The sequence below is a fragment of the Rhamphochromis sp. 'chilingali' genome (genome assembly GCF_963969265.1).
Source record: "Rhamphochromis sp. 'chilingali' genome assembly, chromosome: 14".
In the NCBI taxonomy this organism is placed as follows: Eukaryota; Metazoa; Chordata; class Actinopteri; order Cichliformes; family Cichlidae; genus Rhamphochromis; species Rhamphochromis sp. 'chilingali'.
The window spans coordinates 13,099,473-13,124,006 of NC_137941.1; the positions used below are offsets into that span (position 1 = coordinate 13,099,473).

Below are 24,534 nucleotides of genomic sequence, written 5' to 3' on the forward strand. Positions count from 1 at the left end.
AGCTATTAAGACTCGACTGTACGCTGTGTTCGTGTTTTCCTCCGAAACAATAAGTTCCGTTGGAGCAGCCTTTCAACACCTCTCTCTGTCTCTGGCTAACAAAGTTGACCCAGACAACAAAGTAAAGCTATTTTTCGGCTACGAGCCCAACATGGAACCCACCATATTAGTCAGAGGTCCCTTTACTACGGTTCGGAGCCGTGGACCGTCAGTAACAGTAATAAATCACAGCAATAGTACATTCACGTAGTTGTAAACAGCATATATTAAATAATCCAAAGTATTCAGAATACGTTACTCTCATCGAGTAACGTAACGGAATACGTTACAGAATACATTTTGGGGCATGTATTCTGTAATCTGTAATGGAATACATTTTAAAAGTAACCTTCCCAACACTGACTATGGTCATAGATGGCTACTGCATAGTGTCAGAGAGAGGATGGGTATTTCAGACATTCAAGATTAAGAGTTAAGTTCAAAGTGCTGCAGAGAGTCATTTATAAGTTGATAATAGGATAATAAGTCCATCCATCCTTTTAACCACTTATCCAATTTAGGGTCATGGGGGCGCTGTAGCCTAAACCAGCTTTCACAGGGCAAGAGGCTCTGAAAGCTTCTAACTGGTCCGCTTCACTCCATCACTTTTCTCAGCATATGACAAAGCTTTCCTAAACTGGCTGGGAGACATAATGTCTCCAGTGTGTCCTGGGTCTGCCTGAAATCTCCTTACAGTTGTATCTGATGTAAATACCTGGTATAGGAAGTATTCAGAAGGTGCCCTAGTGAAATGGGCAACACCTCAGCTTGCTTCTTTAGATGTTGAAGAGTAGCTGCTGCACTTTCAGCTCCCCTCAAATGGTTGAGCTCTGTGTTTTGTATCTAACGTAGAACCCAGATACCGTTTGGAAGTTCATATCTGCTGCTTGTTTCTGTAATTTTTGCTAACCAGCATCTGTTGCTAAAGTTGTGTACTGTATAGAAATGCAGAGTAAATCAACAGTCCACATCACTGCAGATGCTGCACCAATCCATCAGTAACATGGCCCTGAAAAACTTAAACTCCTCCATCTGAGGCAGCAAATAATTCCTAACCTGGAGTGGGAAGACCAGCGTTTTCCATCTTTATAATATATACAGTGAAGTTTGGATGCTGCTCACAGTTTATACTGTGTGCTTCTTCATCTGTTTGGCAGATTTGGAATTTACAAACACTAAACTTGTCCTCCTTTTTAAACTTACACTTACAAGAAATATGATGGGCTGTATTGGGCTTAAAAAGATCAGTTATGACAGGAAAAAAACACTCTTGGATTTTCAGGTTATAAAATTATATTATTGGTTTATTTTCAGATCTATTTTCGAATGTGTATTTTAGCTTTGTGAGATTTTCAGTCTGACATCAACATGACTTTGGCTTAACTGCCTGTTGTAAAAATGAATGAATGTTCCACTCTTTGAATGATTTGAGCGTGTTTGTATATCTAATAAAAATCATAAACACACTAGATCTACCATCAGCTCTTATTTGGTCCACAGAATAGCCTATAATTATGAATATTATGAGAAATTCAGTCTTTATACTTTAGACTGCATTAACTCCATTAGATCGCTCTCTGTAAGCTGTAAGCAATTACTCTCTGTAGTTATAACATGATTGCTGTAATCCATTTGGATTCCCATGCTGCACATATGAGATCGACACACGCTCCAACAGGTTGAAGGATTATTCCAATCTTAGATCATTTCAGACGACCTTTATTTCGGACAATAAGAATGTGGCTCCTGCAGCTACTCATTTCACATCTGCTCTATTCAAGGAGTTCATGCATAATTGTTTTGAATGCAATATTTGTTCTCAAAAGTTGGACTGGAAAGGTCTTTGGGTGATTTTATTGTACTGAAACTGGGCTGGGGACTTTTGAGGCATGAAGTGGATAACCAAGACAATGAAAACAACAAATCTACTTCAGCAACAGCATTTGAGCCAACAATAATTTATGTGTTCCTTTTTTTCCCCCTTCCGAACTATGTGAACCGGCTGGCTATCATCTAATGATTAAGGGCCAAATTTACTAAGTGGGGCAAATTAGTTTGAGGCCACAACTGCAAAAAAATATGTGGATAGTAGCAGAAAGTTACTAACAATGCCCTAATTTATAAACACAGATACATCCAATTAATTTCAATAGTGACCCGCATTCTACAGAGAGCAGCGCAAATTAGCGAGTCAACAACAAGCAGACCTGATGAGGGAAAGACTAATATACTAATCAAAATGATACACTGTAAGAGGGGCTGACAGGACAACACACAACATCCTGATTCGTCTCCAGGTTAATGAAGTTACTGTAACTATGCAACGCATGTAAACGTGTGCATTGCCAATAATTTTCTACGTTCAATGTGAAGCTAATTATCTATATCACACTTAAAATATATTGTAAAGAAATAAACCAAAACTCTGAACATCACCTGCTCTTAACCAGGTTACGTGTTCAGCATAAGTTACCGTAGTGATTTAGCCAGGTCTTGAATGGAGTCAAGTTTAGATTTCATACATGATCGGTCAATACTACGCTGGCTTCCAGTGCCAAAAACATTTTCAAAAGGATTCAGCAAACAAATCTGTTTATTTCTGTTGTGTCTTATACACTTAATCACAAACAATATTGTTGTTTTTGTTGTGCGTGTCTGAGTTGGGATGGCAAGACGGGGGGTTGGAGGGGTTCCACACTTCTAAACTATAGTGATCAAGACTGTCAGACAGGGTGTGATGGGATACAAAAGACAGCACAAGGACCCGTTGGCTTACATCTGTCCCGAATCATCCATTTCTCTGAAACAGCAAGATAAGATTTTAAGAGAAAGAGCAGGGTCAGGGGACTGATGTGGCTGTGGGTGTTGTATTCGCAAGAGACAGAGAAATGAAGGTCAGGAATTTCACTCTCCCCCTTTTTTAATATTTTATTTGCAGCTGCTACCAAAAGAATCTTCCAATAATTTGATGGGTTTTTTTTAAATAGTGCACAGTTAAAGTTTGTTGGGAATACAAATATACTTCCTTATTCTGACCTTTTTATTTATTTGTTTAGTTATTATTTTATTACAACAACTCCAACCTCCAATGTTTCTTTTATGTTATCATGGTATCTGTCATGTTTTGGTTTGATTATACATCGTAGTAAAGTTCATTTTTCAAAAATACAGTATTGTTACTGTCTTACTACTTATGATGCACAATATTCTCGCGCTCCTCAGAAGCATATTTGAATTGTTTAAACAGCCCCGTTCACTTTCTATATTAAGAATACATGTATGAACATAATGATTTGATCTGCCTTAAAATTGTTGTATGTAATAGAAAACTTACCGGCCCAAGACAGGTCAAAGAGTCACCGTCAGCTCTTTCACACTGGGCATCACACTCTACGCACACTGACCCATTGGCATATTCTCGAATATCCCTGACAGAAATGGAGAAAAGTGAGAGAAAGAGTCAGTCTGATGGATGACAAGAGAAAGACAAACATTAATTTGAAACAAGTTGGGGCCCAAAACATATTTTTTTGATAGCAGAAGCAACCACTTTAGTTAAATGTGTCTCTTTGCTGGGGTAGTTGGTGTAAAGAAAACAGCACTAATATTTATTTTTTAACCGAACTGATATGTCCTTGTAAAAAGTATGTCAACTCAGCTCTTTATTTGTAGGGACAGCATGTGTATATACACATATACAAACAAAACAATGCAATGACCTTTTCTTTATGTAAAGCACATTTGTGAATTAGTGTTGTTGCTTTTAATGACTGATCAATCAATTCAGAGTGGAGGGAACCCTGCCAAGAGCAATAATATACTATAATATACTATATTATAGTATATAATACACACACACACACACACACATAAACATACATACAACTGTGATACCCACAAGCATTATTACCTGTTAGCTATCCTTAATAGTGAAACCAGCACTCAGGGGGTCAGTGCTGTTAAAAGGTTCAGGACCTGGGAGGGGTGCTGCATTTTCAAAAATCAATCAAATAAAGTGTCTTGTTGTTCACTTTCTCCAATCCCTTTATAATTGCGCAACACCAGAGTGGCCTAGAAAAAGGCATTAAATTTGACCAAACTGCTACTAAGTTGGCACTTTGCCTTCGTCACTACAGGAGAAGAAAATTAAATTGGGGTACTTTTTTTGGCCAGTGAGGAAACACAGAATGTTCTTGGCTATAGAAATACATTTTGCTAACCCAGTGGGAACGAAATCATATTACTATTAATTATGCTTCATCGGCCTTCATAAAACCTTCCAAGAGGCAAGGAAGGTAAGCTTTTGTCGGAGCGCATGCTGTTTGGGATAATAAAGGCTGAAATGTAGCTGGAAGATATCATGGATACTTACGGTTTATAGGGCATTGCATAATGTTCTGGTATGATATGTTTTCCTGTATTTGCTGTATTCCTTTTACTTTCTGTTTGTTATAGGGAAAGAAAAAGCAATACACTTCAAGTGAATGAAAATAAATAGTGTTCCTGTTTAATTTGATTTTAGTTTATTTACATTTTGTAGAAACTCTAAGAAATTGCCCTTGATAAGGTACTTGAACCTCACAATGATCATGTCTGGTAAATGGTAAATTGACTGATTCTTATATATTGTTTTTCTACTCTTCTTCAGCACTCAGTGTTTATTTAACACGTCTCATTCACCCGTTCACACACAAATTCATACAAGCACTTTTTTCTATGTACAGGGAGTGCAGAATTATTAGGCAAATAAGTATTTTGTCCACATCATCCTCTTCATGCATGTTGTCTTACTCCAAGCTATATAGGCTCGAAAGCCTACTACCAATTAGCATATTAGGTGATGTGCATCTCTGTAATGAGAAGGGGTGTGGTCTCATGACATCAACACCCTATATCAGGTGTGCATAATTATTAGGCAACTTCCTTTCCTTTGGCAAAACGGGTCAAAAGAAGGACTTGACAGGCTCAGAAAAGTCAAAAATAGTGAGATATCTTGCAGAGGGATGCAGCAGTCTCAAAATTGCAAAGCTTCTGAAGCGTGATCATCGAACAATCAAGCGTTTCATTCAAAATAGTCAACAGGGTCGCAAGAAGCGTGTGGAAAAACCAAGGCGCAAAATAACTGCCCATGACCTGACAAAAGTCAAGCGTGCAGCTGCCAAGATGCCACTTGCCACCAGTTTGGCCATATTTCAGAGCTGCAACATCACTGGAGTGCCCAAAAGCACAAGGTGTGCAATACTCAGAGACATGGCCAAGGTAAGAAAGGCTGAAAGACGACCACCACTGAACAAGACACACAAGCTGAAACGTCAAGACTGGGCCAAGAAATATCTCAAGACTGATTTTTCTAAGGTTTTATGGACTGATGAAATGAGAGTGAGTCTTGATGGGCCAGATGGATGGGCCCGTGGCTGGATTGGTAAAGGGCAGAGAGCTCCAGTCCGACTCAGATGCCAGCAAGGTGGAGGTGGAGTACTGGTTTGGGCTGGTATCATCAAAGATGAGCTTGTGGGGCCTTTTCGGGTTGAGGATGGAGTCAAGCTCAACTCCCAGTCCTACTGCCAGTTTCTGGAAGACACCTTCTTCAAGCAGTGGTACAGGAAGAAGTCTGCATCCTTCAAGAAAAACATGATTTTCATGCAGGACAATGCTCCATCACACGCGTCCAAGTACTCCACAGCGTGGCTGGCAAGAAAGGGTATAAAAGAAGAAAAACTAATGACATGGCCTCCTTGTTCACCTGATCTGAACCCCATTGAGAACCTGTGGTCCATCATCAAATGTGAGATTTACAAGGAGGGAAAACAGTACACCTCTCTGAACAGTGTCTGGGAGACTGTGGTTCCTGCTGCACGCAATGTTGATGGTGAACAGATCAAAACACTGACAGAATCCATGGATGGCAGGCTTTTGAGTGTCCTTGCAAAGAAAGGTGGCTATATTGGTCGCTGATTTGTTTTTGTTTTGTTTTTGAATGTCAGAAATGTATATTTTTGAATGTGGAGATGTTATATTGGTTTCACTGGTAAAAATAAATAATTGAAATGGGTATATATTTGTTTTTTGTTAAGTTTCCTAATAATTATGCACAGTAATAGTCACCTGCACACACAGATATCCCCCTAAAATAGCTAAAACTAAAAACAAACTAAAAACTACTTCCAAAAACATTCAGCTTTGATATTAATGAGTTTTTTTGGGTTCATTGAGAACATGGTTGTTGTTCAATAATAAAATTATTCCTCAAAAATACAACTTGCCTAATAATTCTGCACTCCCTGTATAAGTGATTGCTATCTAACAACTCTGATGAATGCATCAGGAGCAAAACAGTATCTGGCCCAAGGATGCTGGAGCTGAAGCGGTGATTGAACCGATCGGTAGATGACCCGCTCTGTCTCCTGAGCCACAAGAACCCAAGAAAATTGCAACAACATGCACTTAAACCACAAAAGGCCATTTGATTGGACTGATACATGCTGTTCAGATAAAAATAAAAGGGCCACCAGTGTTAACATAAAATACGGGAACTACGGAAAGCGCTGTGCTTGTGCGGATATGGCAAAGGGTTTGGACTGCATTCACAGAATTATTGGGTTTGGTGAATGTGCCGGTGTTGGTGACGCTGATGGTGTAGGTGACGCTGACGTGCAGGTGGACAGGTAGGCAGGGCGTGGCCCCGTGCGCAAGCAGTGACTGTGACACGCAGTGACACGCCTAGCCCCCCTGCCCGAGGAACACCTCCTCGTCCTCCTCTGTCCTCTCCAATGTGGCCACCAAACTTTTCTGATCAAGTTGGGACAGAACTTAAAAGCATCATCCCAGCTGTTCTGCAGGGTAAAAACATCTAAAATTTCATTAATAAAACTCCCTGGGGGAGCAGATCTTTCATTAGGAGGTAGATAGCATCAAGATATATTCTTTTAAAGTCAGGGGACCTCTATTGTTATGACACTCTGCAGGGGTGCCTTTTAAACTAAAAATTAGCACCACATTTTAAATTGTTCTTTTCACCCCCTGGCTCTTAATATCATCCCCAGTAAACAGAACAGTACTGCTTAACTCGAAAATGAAAGCGCCACGGGCTGTTCAGGTAAAGTTTTGATGAGCAGATGGCGTAGCAGGTCTTAAAAATAGAGGACTGTTTTAATGTCACAATGTATTTCATTAAATAAGACTAATGAAAAAAAGCATAAAAAATCAGTAACTCAAATTAAAACTGCATTTATTCATAGTATTTATAAGATCATTCGGTAGTTGCTGATGCATTTGATTAATCGTATATTTAGAGGCATGCAGCATGCTCCAGCCATTGCTGACTTCAGTAGCATTAAAGCCGAGCTATATTCTCAGATGATTTTGCCAGCGCCTACGGACTGGCCTCCTGTTGAATAAGGTAATAAACTATCCCTGGAACATGCAATTATATCCTCTTGCTCAGAAATATAATCTGGACAAAAATCTATTGAAAAAAAACTTTGTTCTTAAAGGAACTCAGTTTCTTTAAGAACTGATAAAATACAAAATAAACTGCTTGTCATGCTGTTTAATCTGCGAGTTTGGGGCCATCTTTAAAAGCTTTTCTTGGAAGATAATGAACCAAGAAAATAAAAGACACCTCAGAGGGCAGTGAACAAAACGAAACAAATTTTTCTCACCTAGTTGTTGTGAGCATGTTTTATTTTGTTCATAAATATGTTCAAGTTAAATAAATTCCCTGTTGGCAGTAACAGGGTAATATATTTCCTTTACTTTTTTAAGTAGCTACATTTTGCCACACAGATGCCCGTCACTTCAAAAGCTTCACGTTGGTGACATGACAATCATTATCTGTTGCTACAACGGTATGAGTAAAGGACCGTACATGACACTCATGAGAGCATTCTGATGTTAGATCAACGTTTTGATGTGGCACTCATATGACCCATTTACCATACAGCGTGTCTGTTTTGGCACAATCTAAGAGAGTTATGGCTCTTAGGGGCTCGAACACACTTAAGAATAAAAAGGGCTATTGATGCTGTTCTTTTTGCCTAACTTATGAAAATTCCCAGAGAGTGACTGTGTTTCTGTGGTGTTCTAGCCCATTTTACTGTCAAGAAGCTGAAGAGTAATCATTAACTAAGCATTTTTGGGGACTTTTATAGACTACAACAGCAGAAAGATGTGTTTGGCACCTTAACAAAATTAAGTAAACTTTGGTGGTAAACGCATCCTGATCAAGCAAAGTCTAAGGGAGAAGCATACAAACCATGTTTTGTCACAAGTGTCACTGATTATAAAAGACTTTTTTATCAGTGTTGTCATGCTGATGCTGGCCTAGCTGTAACAATGTAACTTGTTTGGTCGTATTTTGTCTGCTTTACTGTTACTTGTTATAATAAAAAAGCTGAATATTTATTTTACTTACATAAGCTGACATAATATAGCAGACACTGCTTTCCTTATATATTTTTTTGTTTGTTTGTCTGTTTGTTGTTGTTGTTGTTGTCAAGCAGGTTTTCGAGGACAACATATAAACTTCTGTATATACGAACAATGCCACATCTGCTTTCTCTGAGTCAGTCCAGTAGCAACAATTAAACTCAGCCACAAACCATCCACCCACCTCCATCTTCTTATCAGCACTATATCTGAATATATATGTGCAAGCATATTCAGGACTCACCCCTCATAGAGATTGCAGGATTCTACACACGTTCGTCCACGACTGAAATATCGACAGGACAGGCATTGGTCTGGGCCGGGACCCCAACATCCAGCATCTGAACACAGTGGGTCACACACCATGTGCTCCTTGGCTGCTTAATACACATATAAACAAAGAAGGCAAAGGATTATACTCATGTAGCATGCAGCTGAGCTTTGATGACTCAGTGTCAGACGCAATGAATAAACCCTAAATTCCCCCAAATTAGCTGGGTATAAAATTAGCCAAATAATCCTATTATTTATGAAAAGACACAGAACTAGATTTACTAAGGCGCTTGCAATTTGCGAAGGCTTATTTTTGCATTAAATTTCTCCGCCTCCACAGAGCAGATGTTCATTTTCTTGGCCTATAAAAGCTAGCTTTTTTTTCCTTCTTCTTCTTCTGGGGACTTCTTTCCTAAACAATGGCAAGAGTAATTGCAGCAAGACACAGGAAAAAGGTGTGCGTTTGAAACACGTGCTCTGGGATAAAGCGGTAAACAAGAAAGTGTCAAACAATACGCTGTACACTACAGAGTGACAGAATAATTATCCTCCAGGATGAACTAAAAGACGACCTAGTTCCTCCCACAAAAACGCTCTCATGTATCCCAGAAACTTTTTAAAAACATCACATTAATTAACTCAATTCATCAGAGGACGTGGTTGGCACTTCGTTTTTAGTGTATACTATATGTTCTCTATTAATATAAATGGCCTGCATGCTCAGTGTGTCTACAGTACTGACTGATATGGTGCAATTAGAAAAGTAGAAGGCTGGGTTGCTTCATTGTAAAATTGCTGTGCAAACAATGAAGAGTGAGATACAGGAAGCACATGCAGATGCCAGACTAGTCGAGTTAACAAAACCTTACAAATAATTAAAGAAAAAGTCATTTTAAGGATTTAAGCCTTTCAATTTGAAAGGGCAATCAAATATACAGCTACTGAATACTATGATTGTATATTATGAAGTTGTTTTACGTAGCAATAGTATCTGGTTTCAGTGCAAAAGTGCTTAGCGTGACATTTACAGCACAAACAAGTGTTGTTTGGATAGCCACGTAAAGCAATACTAAAAACCACCTGTGATACAAAGATACAAATGTTAAACTTGTAAGTCTGATATACTTTGCTGCACTCAGTCATGTAAAGAAATGCCCCTTTCTCTCATTTTATTCGTAGTGAACAATCTGTTCTGTGTTTCTGCCTCAATGTTTTTCATATAGCACCGACTGACTCAGGCCATTACATCTGCTCTATAATGGCCTGGATCTCTTATCTCTTTCTGTCTCTCTCTTGTCCCCCTCTAGCACTCAGTTGTACAGAGGTTGCTACATTTCAGAACATTACAGTGACAAAATGAGTGTTGAAGTAACGCGGTGACGGCGCTACAGATACACTGTGAACTTTTATCATCCCGCCTGCATCTGACGTGATTTCCCCCCTTGTAGGTTTTCTCTTTCTCTTCTCTTCTTTTCTCGATAGCCAGTGGTTACAGAACATGGTTGCAAAAGGGTCCCCTGCTGTTTTTGGGAACCTGGCTACATGCAAGCCAATGACTATGCCATAGTGTCATAGCCACAGCTTTATTCCAAATAAAAATAAAAATTCAGACAAAAAGATGCAGATACATAAAGAAAAGCGGATGAAAGTCTTTCGCAAGAGACAAAACCACTTCTTTCATGCTTCTAGCCTCATAGGTAAACTGACCAGGCAGAAATAAATGAGGAAAAGGAAGAATGATTGGTGCAAGATATAAACAAGGGGAAGTGGTGGTTGCATGGCTTTTTAACTATACAACAAGATCAAAAACATATCTTAACTTCAGATGTTTCTGACATGGCTGACTAACAAAAGCCCTGGCAGGAGCGTTTTTGAGACTGAAAGAAGACAAAAGTTCAGGCTATGATTACAATTATTATAAGGGCAGAGAAAAGAAAGAAAGAAAACATCAGAAGAAATAAATAAAGATTAAAAAACCTGTCCCTGAACAGTGCTGATTAGCACGACTGAGGGGAGTCTTCAAAGACTCTAAAGTGTGTGTGTGTGTGTGTGTGTGTGTGTGTGTGTGTGTGTGTGTGTGTGTGTGTGTGTGTGTGTGTGTGTGTGTTCAACAGTAAGGAAGTGCCAAGGGGAAAGGAGCACATGAACAGTGAAAAGGGGCCAACTCAATAATGCAAATACTGGCTCATTAATGAACATTATACATAAATGAATAATGTCTTAACACTTGTGGCAGTGATATAATAAAGATCTTCCATTTTTAGAAATGCAATCTTTATCTCACCACATCAGTTATTTGCCTAATTTCATTTTTCTAAACCTTGCACTCTCGGAATGACCCTGATGTTAATTTGTTTAATTATTGAATTATTGTTTTTAAGTGTCCTTCAGAAGCTAGTGAGATAATGGGTACCATTCATAAGACAGACAAGCCTCAAAACCTTACTATGAATGGCCACTACAATAGCTCCTTTAAAACAAATGCCTTTGTTATGAAGGCTGGGTGATAACTTAGAAAGCAGAATTTTGTCTGTTGGTTTCTTGTTAGTTCGACAATTCAAACTTCTTTTAAATCTATACTACAAGAAATGTTGAGTAGATTCGTTCCTTTCTTTAGTGTACAACCTGTTTTAAATATGAACATGTTTGAGAAAAAAAAAAGCGTACTCTTGATGGTGCCTGAGGCTAGACAGTGAGTGTTAAATTAACAGCTAAAATATGCAAATGTATCACGGTTGTACAACACAGAGGTCATTTAGCACATTATAATGACTCAAATATGTCCTGCTACCAGAGGATATCCAGAATCAGAGGTTAAAACATAATTTTCATACAATGTCTTTGTTTTCATAGCTGTTCAAAAGCTGCAGCACAAAGATCTGCTCTTGTGGTAGATTTCACTAACAAATGCATACATATATAATGTTTTAACAGAAGTCGTTAAACTATGACTGGACAGGTTTGCTACTTATTTTTTGTGGACATACAAACATAATTTACCTTTTTTAGTTTTTTAAAAGTTTATATTGGATATTTAGCAAATTTGCAACTAAATAATTGTATCATACAGTGCAGCACAATATAGCAACTGGTATATTTTCTGTAGCTTTTTTTTCACAAATACTAGGAGGTGACAAAAAGAGCAAACCAACTACCATGAAACTTGGTAGAAAGGTGTTGCTGTGGGCAAAGAACTAAAAACTTTAACTTAAAGTTTTCTTTAAAAGTGTCAATGCGCTTTGAGTTGTGTTGTAAGTGGAAGAGGGACCTATAGAACAGTGGTAAAATATATTGCAGTACATCAAATTCATTAGATCGGTAAAAAAAAAGAAAAAGTAAATAGGGTTCAAGGTTCTTTATTTGTCACATGCACAGTTATACAAGTATAACACACAGTGAAATGTGGCCTAAACCAGAGCAAAAAATAAGTAAAAAACAAGAAAAGTGGATAGTCGGAGCGGAGCGGTAAGGAAGGCGCCTGGACGTGGCCGCGCCATCTTTCGAGTATATGCCAAGAATGGCGTTGTTGAAAATCTGCAGAAGTTTTATTTCTGTTTTATTTCTGTTCAGATGACTATTTTCTTCTTTTGCTGTTATAGCTCTTTATAAGTACATATACAATCTAAATAGCCTCTGATAACATTCAAAGCAAGGTGAAGGTTGTTGATCATTTTTGATCATTTATTTTTGTTTTGGTAGAGCAACTCATGAGATATGGTCATTTTTTTTAGTGCAAAGTTGACCAAATATTTATTATTTAGATGTTTAGCATGATTGTGGCATCAACTTACAGCATTCCTGTGGACTTCGGTTGTTGCGAATAAGAACCTTTTGGTTTGTAGTACGGAACAGTCTTGTCCAATTGACGGTGTTATAGTAGCAAAGCTGGCTGTTCTCTGCAATGTGGACATTCCCAGCACTGATCTCTCTCAGAGACTGAAGCTGAAGTGATGTGATCCCCGGCTGCTTCAACACCAGCAGAGAGATCCCACTGAGAGGTAAGAATAGGTGGAGGTGAGAGGAAGACGGAGCCGACAGCAAAGGAAAGAAGGTCAGAGGAGCAGGAGGAGAAGAAATGATGTGGCGCAGGGACAAAAGAGGAAAAGAAAGGGAAGAGAGAAGATGGAATCATTTCACAGGTTTGGTAGAAATGCTGTTTAAACATCATAGCGGTCTACCAGTCATCTCAACTGTGATCTCATTAGTCAACATTAATTCTATCACTGAATCATAATTTCAAGAAGAATACACTGTGTTTTTATGAGATCACATTGTCCTATGTTGCAACAATGCAACTTACAACATGTGTTTTAATCATTCTGTCTGCTAGGCTCTCTCTCTTTTTTCTTCCTACCCCCAGCTATCCTGATATGTCCCACTTGCATGGTTTAAAAATGACAGGATGCCAGTGGGTGTCAGAACCATCAGATAGACAGAGAGTATGCAGGAATGAAGCACGGGGCAGGGGTGGGTGGCAGGCTATAATTTGTACTGCAGCCTGCTGTTTCCATCTGCAGGCAGGTGCAGTGCACATGCACACACTCTCACACGCACGCCTAGGGACACACACACACAAAAACACACTGAATCTCACAGTCTACACTTTATCAGCAGACACTCGCTTTGATTACATCCAAATCCCGCTACATTTTTATTGCATGTTTTCCAAATTAAGAAAAAAAAATCTAAATGATGAATAATTAAGTGCTATAATTTAGGTTAAATAATTAAGCTGTCTTTAGAAAGTCATGTTTTAAGTACAGCATTCTTCAGCAGTAACAAAAAAAATTACACTTCACACATTAACATGCATAGCACTTATCCAGATAAGGCTATCCAACAAAACCAGATCCACTTTCAGTTTGCATTAAAATGGTTTAAATATATAACCAGAGGTAGAGACGTTTGATTGCGACTGTAACCTCGTCTTTCCGATCTTCTTTAAACCACAGCAGTTTGCAACAATGCATGCGAATTTACATCTGTGAGATAAGCTGTGTAGTGTAAATATTATCTATGCGTTCATATACATACAATATGTGTACAGCCCCTCCATACCAATAGCAAAAAGAAATAGAAATTAGTCTACTGATAATAATAAACTTTATTTGTATAGAACAGGAAATAATCAAACTTAACTCAAAGTGCTTAACATAAAAAAGAGAATAGAAATTAATTATAAGAAGTAATAATAATAAAAACACAGCACAATGAAATACTCTAAATTTACTGTTATCGACTCCGTCTTTCATTCCTTCATTTCAGTTTTCCAGTGAGCTGTGGCTTCAGAGATTGTTCGCTACAATTAGCTAAAAATAAATCTAAAACCACAAATTTTCCTGCTTGCCATTGATTTAGAAGAACTGAGCTCTGATTGAGACATTTGTGAAACAACTTGGCATAAACTATTCCCAACAATCAAAAAACAAAATACAAAAGAAAGAAAGAAAAAGAATTTGTGAAGGTATTATGCACTCAGGTACCTGTACAATGCTCTTCCCCCAATAGTAGCCAGGTTGGAGAAAACACCCAAGTCTGTCATGTTGTCAGGCCATGACTGAATGTTTAGAAAACCTAAATGAAGACAGGGATGAACATAGGTTATAAATCCACATGAGTACTGACAGACCAGAATCACCTGTCTATCACACTGTCCATTTCTACAGTGACAAGAAGAAAATGAGCAGAGAGAACCGGCCTCTCTCTAGAATTAGCAACATTCCAGAAACACAACAATGCAACTGCACCACCTGAGCCTCATCTGAAATCAGCGAAGCACTTCTAAGCCAGATAAATGTCTGGCACAGCAATGCCACAGAGGAGTTTGGTGCCAGCTATAACAAGTCTGACTTATCAATATTTTTGCATTTCCTTTATTTCCCTGTCAACTGTTAAATAATTTAGGAGATAAAATCAAAAGCTGAGAAAATGGCCATGGCTCATTTAGGATTTTTAATAATAGATTCAGAAATATGAAATATTTATTAGAAAAAACAGTAGGGGACTACAATCCCCAAGCCAACACCAGAGGACAAACAACAGAGGCTACGAGACCAAAGAAAAATCCACAGTGGGTAGAAGAGCAGAGGTAAGAGGGGAGGAGAAGGAGGTGGAAGGAAAGTCTAGACAAATATAATGGCATGTTTTAAAAGCTAAACATGCAATACTCCAGTCAATAAACAGTATCAGACTCTATTATGCTAGACAGTGTGAGTTCTTCCCACAGGATGCATAATTTTGTTGGTCCGGGAAGGGAGGAATGGCAGAGAAAGGTAAGTAGAGCTTGTGGCAACACAATGCCACGCTTGGCTTGATGACAAAAGACAAAGTGCATCCAGTCTGAGTAGTGACGGGGTCTCAATACATGCTTATTACTAATGCTTGGGAAATGTCCAAAACAGGTGAGGAATCATGCATGATTTTTTATTGCAGTTCCATCCAAAATGATGCTACTTCCCAAAATGGAAAAAACATTTTAACATTTTTTGTCATTTACACATTTTTTTTTAAAAGTGAACCTTTAATGAGAGCATAATGGCAGTCATTAGGATAAAAGAAGAATTTTTTCCATTATATAAACCATTATGAGGTATTCGTACAGAATGTCAAATATATTGCTGGGGAATTGCGGTTTGTAAAAGGTAATTGCACTTTTGGTATTTGTCCATCTTGATTCTCATGATGTGCAGTTTATGATGCTGTGAGTGCCTCTTAGCCCAGAGGCAGCAGTTCTATAGAATCGTTAGCGCTGTACTTGTCAACACTAATTGTCTTAATGACAAAACCTGCAGTGCTGAGGCACCTCGCTGTTCTGGCACGGAGCTATTTCAGAGGGCTTTGGGTGTTCTCTACTTACAATAGCAGTCTACTGCCTGTTGAAATCTTTCCTGTCTGTTCCAATGTAGGGATGTGATAGCAGCGAACGTTTGCTATCTGTATTTGCTATCATCAGAAAGTGGGTGAAGATTGTTGATAAGAAAGGTTAAAATATATAAATAAACAGTCTTTGTCCAAGCAGAGAGACACTCTAGAAAGAGTAGGTTTCCGCAATTGTGTTATTGTACTGCCAAGTAATAGTAACTTTCACGGTGTAGTAAAAGAGACAATAATGCTAATAAACATGGCGAGCACTGAGCTGCTAAGCTACAAAAAAAGTAGTACAATTCTAAAGGTGACTGGAAAGGTAGCTAGAATGACTGTTCAGTGCCCTGCTACATACGAATACAGCAACGAAGACATGTGATGCAGTCTGTATATGTATATAAATTGTTACATAGAAATTGTTACATAATTTCATTGTGCAAGCAACTGTACAATGACAATAAAAGGTCTAAGTCTATATAGTTTGTGTATCATATGTAAAAATACACCAGTATTGTATTGTATTGTACATGCTTCCTAAAGTCTGTGCAGAGTAAATGGTCACAATGCATTTTTGGAACAATCTAACTATATACACATTAAATATCCTGCAGGTCTCTACACACTTCACATTTACACTTCAGGCAAACTTCATAATAGATCTTCCAGTGAAGAGCAATAAGAATAGATTACAGCAAGTTATCAATTCAGAGGTTCAACTTCCTTGAGGTAACTGTTGTTGCTGATTGGCATTAATAATAACTGAAATTAACTGAACTGATTTAAGTCTTTGTAGCTAATTTGTTTCTAAGTTGTGCTAGATGCCTTAATGTGCATTTGCATCACTATCAACAATCACATAGGAGCGGTCCATGAGGCCCTTCATAGGGGAAAAGTGTAAATGGCCTGCATTTGTATAGCGCTTTACTCAGTCCCTAAGGACCCCAAAGCACTTTACACTACATTCAGTCATTCACCCATTCACACACTGGTGATGGCAAACTACATTGTAGCCACAGCTGCACTGGGGCGCACTGACAGAGGCGAGGCTGCCGGACACTGGCGCCACCAGGCCCTCTGACCACCACCAGTAGGCAAACATGGGGTTAGTATCTTGCCCAAGGATATTTGGCATGCAGCCAGGAGGCAGCCTGGGATCGAACCACCGGCCTTCTGATTAGTGGCTGACCTGCTCTGCCACCTGAGCTACAGCCATCCCTTAAGTGTAGGCCTGATCCTTTCAGACAGATTGTGGAACCTCACTAGATAGAAAGATCAATGCCAAAAAGCAAGTCAACAAAAATTTTGTGTGCAACATTATGCTAGCGCTTGTATTTTTTTGTGTTTTCATGTGAATTTTCATGCACATGGAAAGATCACTTATCAGGAGTGTATGCTCTGCTGGGAGCCACATCAGCAGCACACCAATGTGCATAGTGAATTAAAATGTGGAACCACTTGGACAAGAAGGCCATGAGCTCATAAGCAAAGGTTAAGAGCGCTTAAGTTGTAGTGATTACATTCTGAGTCACAACACCGAGAAACCCACTTATGCTGAATCGTGCTAGCTACACCCACACTTTGGGTAAATCCTGACCTGGTAAGAAGCCACCGAAAAGACAAAAGCATAATGGATCAGAATTTGATTTGAGACAGAAAGATGCGTGTGCTGGTGTGGATGATGAAAGCTGTCCTACTACAGAGCTCATTTGAAAGCCAGAGCAACGCTAGCTGTGACCTTGGGGTCATGGATGCAGGTTGCCTGCTTTTGTAAAAAGTCACGTTCTTCTGCCAGCTCAGAGAAATGACAAGCTGAGATGACACACGTGTCTGACCACACGGCTGCTGGTTTATGCTTCATCACCTGCTTTCAAACTGTCATCACTAACCATCAGAGAGGAAAAGCAAGAAAACAAAATGACTTCGAAGTCAAGTTTTGGAATATATCTAAGTCAGTTTAAAGAGTAAACAACTGGACTTATACAGAGATTTATATACCTTAGCAGATACAAAGAGTTCAGATGCAAAGGTTTCAATCAACTGAGTTCAGTGTCTTGCCTGAAGACACGAGGAGCGGGTATCAAAATGGCCCCAATGGTGTTAATGGACAATTCACTCTATCAAATGAAAAACAGCTGCGCTAGTTTAACTTGCTTTCCTAACTCACTATAATCCTTCCTTTTTTCCCTTTGAGCAGGCTTAAATATTAGTTGTAACTGACATCAGTTGTCAGTTTCCATTAAGGAAAGCGCAATAATAAAAATGCTATTTTGTCTGCAGCATTTCATTTCTAAATCTTTCCTTTTAAGTTAGCTTTTGAACTGCAACAATACAACTCTTTTTCTATCAGAGTGGTTTATCACATTTAGATTATGTAGACAGATGGTGGTCGCAGCTCAAAAACATGATTTGGATTGTGAACAAGTAGGAAAACTGCTATTACTACTACATGTATGTTGGCACTTGATTGTGTATGTTTATTACCCCCCCATATTAGCTTTTAAGAGTAACTGCCATTAGGTATAACAATATTTATTATTATAACTGCTACAGGTTATGTAGAAAGTAAAGTATCTAAGACACATCTTAGATACTTCACAATTTTCTTTTCTTTTAAAAAAAATATAACTGATGTAATCCTAAATAAATAAGTGGTGTTCAGATGAAAGGGACACATTGTTTAATAAGACATCTGCTTTTGTCATTCATGGCTAAATAGCAAGGCAAGGCAAGGCAAGTTTATTTGTATAGCACAATTCAACAACAAGGTGATTCAAAGTGCTTTACAGAGACATTAGAAACAAGAACAAATAAAAAGCATGATTTAAAATTGATTAAAACAAGCAAATAAACTAACTAACTAATTAACAAACAAACAAACAAACAAACAACAGTATATAAAATCAAAACAGATAAAATCAGAACAGTAGATAAAATCAGTAGTTAAATGTAAGTTTTGAAATTTAAGCTTAAAGTGTCGATTTGGTGCTTTATTCAAATGCAGCTGAGAACAGGTGAGTCTTCAACCTGGATTTAAATAAACTGAGTGTTTCAGCTGATCTGAGGCTTTCTGGGAGTTTGTTCCAGATATAAGGAGCATAAAAGCTGAATGCAGCTTCTCCGTGTCTGGTTCTGACTCTGGGAACTGATAAAAGACCGGATCCAGATGACCTGAGGGATCTGGATGGTTCATACTGGGTCAGGAGGTCATTGATGTATTTTGGTCCTAAACCATTCAGAGCTTTATAGGCCAGCATCAGAACTTTAAAGTCTATCCTCTGACGGACAGGCAGCCAGTGTAAGGACCTCAGAGCTGGACTGATGTGGTCCACTTTTTTGGTCTTAGTGAGGACTCGAGCAGCAGAGTTCTGAATGAGCTGTAGTTGTCTGACTGATTTTTTAGGTAGACCTGTAAAGATGCTGTTACAGTAATCAAGCCTACTAAAGATGAATGCATGGACTAGTTTTTCCAGGTCCTGTTGAGACATCAGATCTTTTATCCTTGATATATTCTTGAGGTGATAGTAAGCTGACTTTGTTATTGTCTTAATGTGTTTTTCTAAGTTTAGGTCTGCATCCATCACTACACCCAAATTTCTCGCCTGGTTTGTGGTTTTTAGATGTATAGATTGAAGTTCTCTGGTGACCTGTAATCGTTTTTCTTTGGCGCCAAAGACTATTACCTCAGTTTTGTTTTTGTTTAGCTGGAGAAAATTGTGGCACAACCAGTCATTGATTTCCTCAATGCATTTACCAAGAGCCTGTACAGGGCCTCGGTCTCCTGGTGACATTGTGATATATATTTGTGTGTCATCTGCATAGCTGTGATAGTTTATTTTGTTGTTGTTTATAATCTGTGCCAGTGGGAGCATGTAGATGTTAAACAGAAGGGGTCCCAAGATGGAACCTTGGGGAACTCCACATGTGATACTTGTCTGCTCAGATGTGAAGTTACCTATTGATACAAAGTATTTCCTGTTTTCTACGTATGTTTTGAACCAGTTTAGTACAGTTCCTGAAAGACCTGTCCAGTTCTCCAGTCGTTTGAGTAATATGTTGTGGTCAACTGTATCAAATGCTGCACTGAGATCCAGTAAAACTAAGACTGACATTTTTCCACTGTCTGTATTCAGACATATGTCATTGAACACTTTGGTCAGAGCGGTTTCAGTGCTGTGATTCTGTCTAAAACCTGACTGGAAGGCATCGTAGCAATTATTCTGTTTTAAGAAGTAACTGAGCTGTTGAGAAACTGCTTTTTCAATGATCTTACTTAAAAACGGGAGATTTGAGATCGGCCTGTAGTTGTTCATTTGTGTCTTGTCAAGATTGTCCTTTTTCAGTATAGGTTTGATTACAGCAGTTTTTAGTGATTCTGGAAACACACCTGATAATAAAGAAAAGTTGACGATCTGTAACAGGTCTGACTCTAAAGTCTTTGAGACCTTTTTGAAAAAACAGCACTGATATTTTACGAGAATAGTTTCCTATTGCTTTCGAAAATATGACATCAGAGATATGATGTGTTCTTCTGATGGCATTGTCAAATTTTGGGGCTGGAAGGATGACAGTGTACACGCAGCTAAAAAGTGGAGGTGGCATGGAGAGCTGGGGGATTAACGATGTGCAGGGGGCTGCGGGACTCAAGGCTAGGGACTCCCTGAGGGAGAAGCAGTAGAGAGAAAGAGGAGACTGAAAGACTCATATGATATTCATCTTATTCTGCAAGGCCTGTCCTTGGTTTGGACATTCTCAAGAGGAGGGGAGGACTTGAAGAAAAACACATATGCTGATACATGGAAGTATTTATAAGCATTGATGTGAAACTTTCCTGTTCAAGAAAAGAGATGACAGTAAGAGTAAACATTTGTTCTTTCTTTAAATACATACGCGTATAAGACCAATGCAGTGCAACTTATACACTTACCTGTAATTTCCCGAACGGTGCGGAACACGTTGAGTTTTTCCGGGTCCAACGCTTCAATGTTATGATAGATATCCCTGTGAATAAAAAGAGATCAGAATGACAAAAACAAATCAAGTAAAAGAAAAAAAGAATGTGTTTTAGTATTTCCATCTGTATGTGTAAGGGATATACCTACTTAGAATAGAATAAAATAGTCCTTTATTGTCATTGTACATGTACAACAAAAATGCGATACTTACAGGAAATTTTCTTACTTACAGGTAAGAAAAGTTTGCTACATTTACCAGCTGAAGAGGTAAATCATGTATGTGTACTGAGAATACCTGATTGGGATATTTTAAGTGAACTATATTAAATACATATGAATGAATGCAAACAAATAGTACTGTATATCCATGCAGACATAACTAACCACTAACATTATTCAGATTAATCCATCCAATTAACAGTTTGATTCAATCTGTATCACACTGTTAATAGCTCGATGGTATTTAAAATACCATATTTTCACAAGTATTATAATCAGTTTTATTTCAAATTGCAATTTTGAGTCAAAAACAAAGTTTCTGATTATTGAGAGAACAACTCAATAAAGGAGACTGAGAATGGAGAATAAAAGGAAGGAAGCAGTCAGCAGGTACAGCGGTGGAGAAGCTGACACAGCCCCGGAGAGATCTTTGCACAGAGAGGTCACACTTAGCCACTCTAAACTAACATCTGTTAAGCACACATGCTCTAAATGTGTCCATCATGGATGTTCACTTGTGTGCTAGCTGAAGAGTATCATCTATCTTAATTAATAATTGAATCAATCCCCCAATCTGTATGCCAGGTGACCCAAATTAAACACACCATCTATGCTATGAGACCAACAGGTGCACACTTAGTCTAGTTGAAGGCTAAAATGGTCACAGTGGACTAGCAGCTGCGATTTTTACTTTTAGTTACTTCCAACTTCAGTGGAGTGTGCACTACCTGTGGGCTCTTTTTCAACAATCCACTGTGAATGCTCAGTGCTCGCTCAGCTGAATACAGAAAGGCTGAATGGAATGGGAAAAGCCATTTTATATTTAGGCAGATTTTTTTTCTCCCACACTGTCTTCAGTCATTCCGATAAGCTGAATCTTCTCAGCTCTCACCCTTTGATTCCAGTAATGAGGAATACCAGGTTGCCATTGATTTTGGTGCAGTTGACAAACTTGTCAATGTTGTTGGAGTCCACTGTCTGAGCAGTCTGTAGGCTTGCTGTGCCTATCCCATCACATGCTGAAAGAAACACAGTGAAACCGTGAAGAGAAAAAATTGCATCAATTAATTCAATGGTGCAAACATGCAAAATACGAGGTAGATTAGGGGTTTGATGCAATCAGGACAACATGTACTTTTCCTGCATTTGCCAAAATAAACCCAATAGTGAAACTGACAACAGTGCATACATACAACTATATAGTGTTAATAATAAAATAGCTAAATCGATGGAGACAAACATTCAGTAATTATCTGCTGCAACTATATGTTTGAATTTTACCTTTTGGACAGATGTCAGTACAAGGGATGCACATCTTAATGCGATTCTCCTCCACCTCCATCTTGTTACTGGGGCATGCTCTCACACAGGAGCTGTGGTCTACCACAAAGTTATCTGGAAAACAATTCATTGTAAATGTCAAATACAGATGGCTGCTGTTTGTCACACTGGAACATACAGAACAATAAGTGGCAGTGGAGTGTAGGCAATCACATAAAAAAAGTGCTGAAAGTGACTTTGAAAGTGACTTTGCCTCACCATTTTTTTTTTTTATTTATTTGGTTATTTATTTACTTATTTTGCATAGGATTTATGTGAAAAACTACCAAAATAAAAAAGCTGCATACTTTCATAACAGTAAACAGTTAAATGTTTATATTATTCTCTATCCTGTGTCTGTTTAAAAGTAACAATGCCTCGAAGCGCAGAGCTCCTCTTCCCTCCCTGCTGGTTGGCCTTTTCAGTGATGTTTTGAACAGCATGGGGTGTCTACAATTAGTTGTGGGTGTGGTGAGTGATTAGCTTGTGGTTAGCAGTGGCCAAAGAATAATTTATGAATAAAATGACTAAACATTATACACAGGAGTGAGAAGAGCTATGCTGCTAGTGTAGACGCAGGCCTCTACTTCCCCGTCACCTGTACTGGCTTTGCAAACAAGACTGCTTGTCAAGATGACATGTTGGAACGACCATTGACCATTTATGTACCCCCAAGAAGTGTAACAGTGTAGCAAGTCAACCATCCATCCATCTTCTTAACCACTTATCTAATTTAGGGTCGTGGGGATGCTGGAACTTAAACCAGCTTTCACAGGGTGAGAGGCTATGTACATCCTGGACTGCCAACTTATACGTACAATGGCAGTTATGTCAATTGGACTGGACTTAAAAGAAAAAAGAACATACAAATGTGAGAACCCAGCCTAACAAATACATCCCATGCCTCTTATTCTGACCTAAACTTTAAAACTTAATGATGTAACTTGACTTTTTCTACTCCTAACACAAAACTTTATACAAGTTTTACTTTTAAACAGCCATTTGCTGAAATTAAAATAAAAGTCCTTTGCAAAATGTCGCTTTTACAAAACTGTAAAAGTCAAATTCATCCTCACAGACATAGTCACGCTCACACACACATAAAGACTATTTTAGGAAAGAGACAAGCTATATTTATGTTGCTAGTATTTGCCCTAAAAATGATCTACCAGCAGTAATGAGAAAGTTATGAGAAACCTAAGGAGTAAATGCAATTCAAGAAGCAGCTGCATTTATCTTCCAGTCCAATGCAAATGAGGGTTATAAAGAACATAACAGGCATTGCTACTGTCCATTCCTCCTGCTTGTGGGTCTCGAAGACCAAGGAAATCAGCTGATGGATTGCACATGGATGCAGGTGTAATTATCCACACTGAACTGAAACTGTCCCATTAAATTAGTACTTAAAGTGTAGCTATGTAGAGGTTATGACTTAAGATTAATGTTTAAAGCAGTATGCATGTATGTGGAGTATCCATGTTTGTGTGTGGGGGTGTGTTTGTCTGTGTGTGTATGTATGTATGTTTGTGTTTGTCCAGGTGGTCAGACTTACGTGGACACTTCTTGACGCAGAAAGCTCCATAGGTGTACTTTGCCCTAGGGTTATGCTCCAGCTGGAAGGTGGTAGGGTTGTAGACAAATGGCTGAGGGCACTGGGTCACACATGCCCCACTGTCATTAAAGTTGGTGCAGGCCTGCAAACATCCACATAAGTATTATTAGCAGTAGTAGTTGTAGTAATAGTACTAGTACTTGTAGTGGTAGTAGTATATTTAAATGATCCGTACACAGTCACAGATTAGGTTACTTTTGATTGTGTGGCCAAAATCTGGTTTCACGTTTATTCATAACTGCTGCCAGCCTGACCCCAGGTTTGTATTGCAATTTCCTTTCAATGTCCAGTAGTGATATTACTGAAAGGTGGAGATGGAGACTATCAGCATGCACCCAATGATATTACAATCAGTTTAATTTTACTAAGAAAAATCAAGCCGGAGTGGAAAAAAGTAGATACAGAAATCGTATTTTGCTTGATTCTTTTTAAAAAAGTTAAGCTACAGAATTTTAGTCTGGTTGAGCTCTGGACTTTGACTGGGCCATTGGAATATCTTGATCGTTTTCTTTTCCAACTATTAATTTTTAGATTTGCTGTACTTCCCATCACAGTCTTGTTGTACGACCCAATTTGGACTAAGCTGTAGCCACGACGCAGACAACTTGACATATGACTTAACAATACAGAAGAGTTCAGGTTAACCTAATAACTCCAAAGTGGCCAGATTCTATGGCTACAAAACAAACCTGAATCCTCACCCGTCTACCAACGTGTTTAATAGTTGGTATGGGGTGTTTATAACATCCTGTGTTTTGTATTTGGCAATAATAATAATGGGTTGGATTTATATAGCGCTTTTCAAGGCACCCAAAGCGCTTTACAATA

At 38.5% G+C, this 24,534-nt stretch overlaps 1 protein-coding gene across 2 annotated transcripts in view; it reads right to left on the reverse strand.

Annotated features, from left to right (window-relative positions):
• Window positions 1–24,534, reverse strand: part of erbb4b (erb-b2 receptor tyrosine kinase 4b) — a 359,968-nt gene that overhangs the window by 83,412 nt on the left and 252,022 nt on the right. The window contains exons 7-14 of one of the 2 annotated variants that reach the window (XM_080902240.1): window positions 23,647–23,788; window positions 22,056–22,169; window positions 21,667–21,793; window positions 20,528–20,601; window positions 14,223–14,313; window positions 12,531–12,730; window positions 8,711–8,843; window positions 3,374–3,467 (exon numbers count right to left, since the gene is read on the reverse strand). In XM_080902240.1, the coding sequence (XP_080758366.1) occupies window positions 3,374–3,467; window positions 8,711–8,843; window positions 12,531–12,730; window positions 14,223–14,313; window positions 20,528–20,601; window positions 21,667–21,793; window positions 22,056–22,169; window positions 23,647–23,788 (975 nt within the window). Of the gene's footprint in view, window positions 1–3,373; window positions 3,468–8,710; window positions 8,847–12,530; window positions 12,731–14,222; window positions 14,314–20,527; window positions 20,602–21,666; window positions 21,794–22,055; window positions 22,170–23,646; window positions 23,789–24,534 lie in introns of both variants that reach the window. The other variant, XM_080902239.1, reaches the window with a different exon arrangement.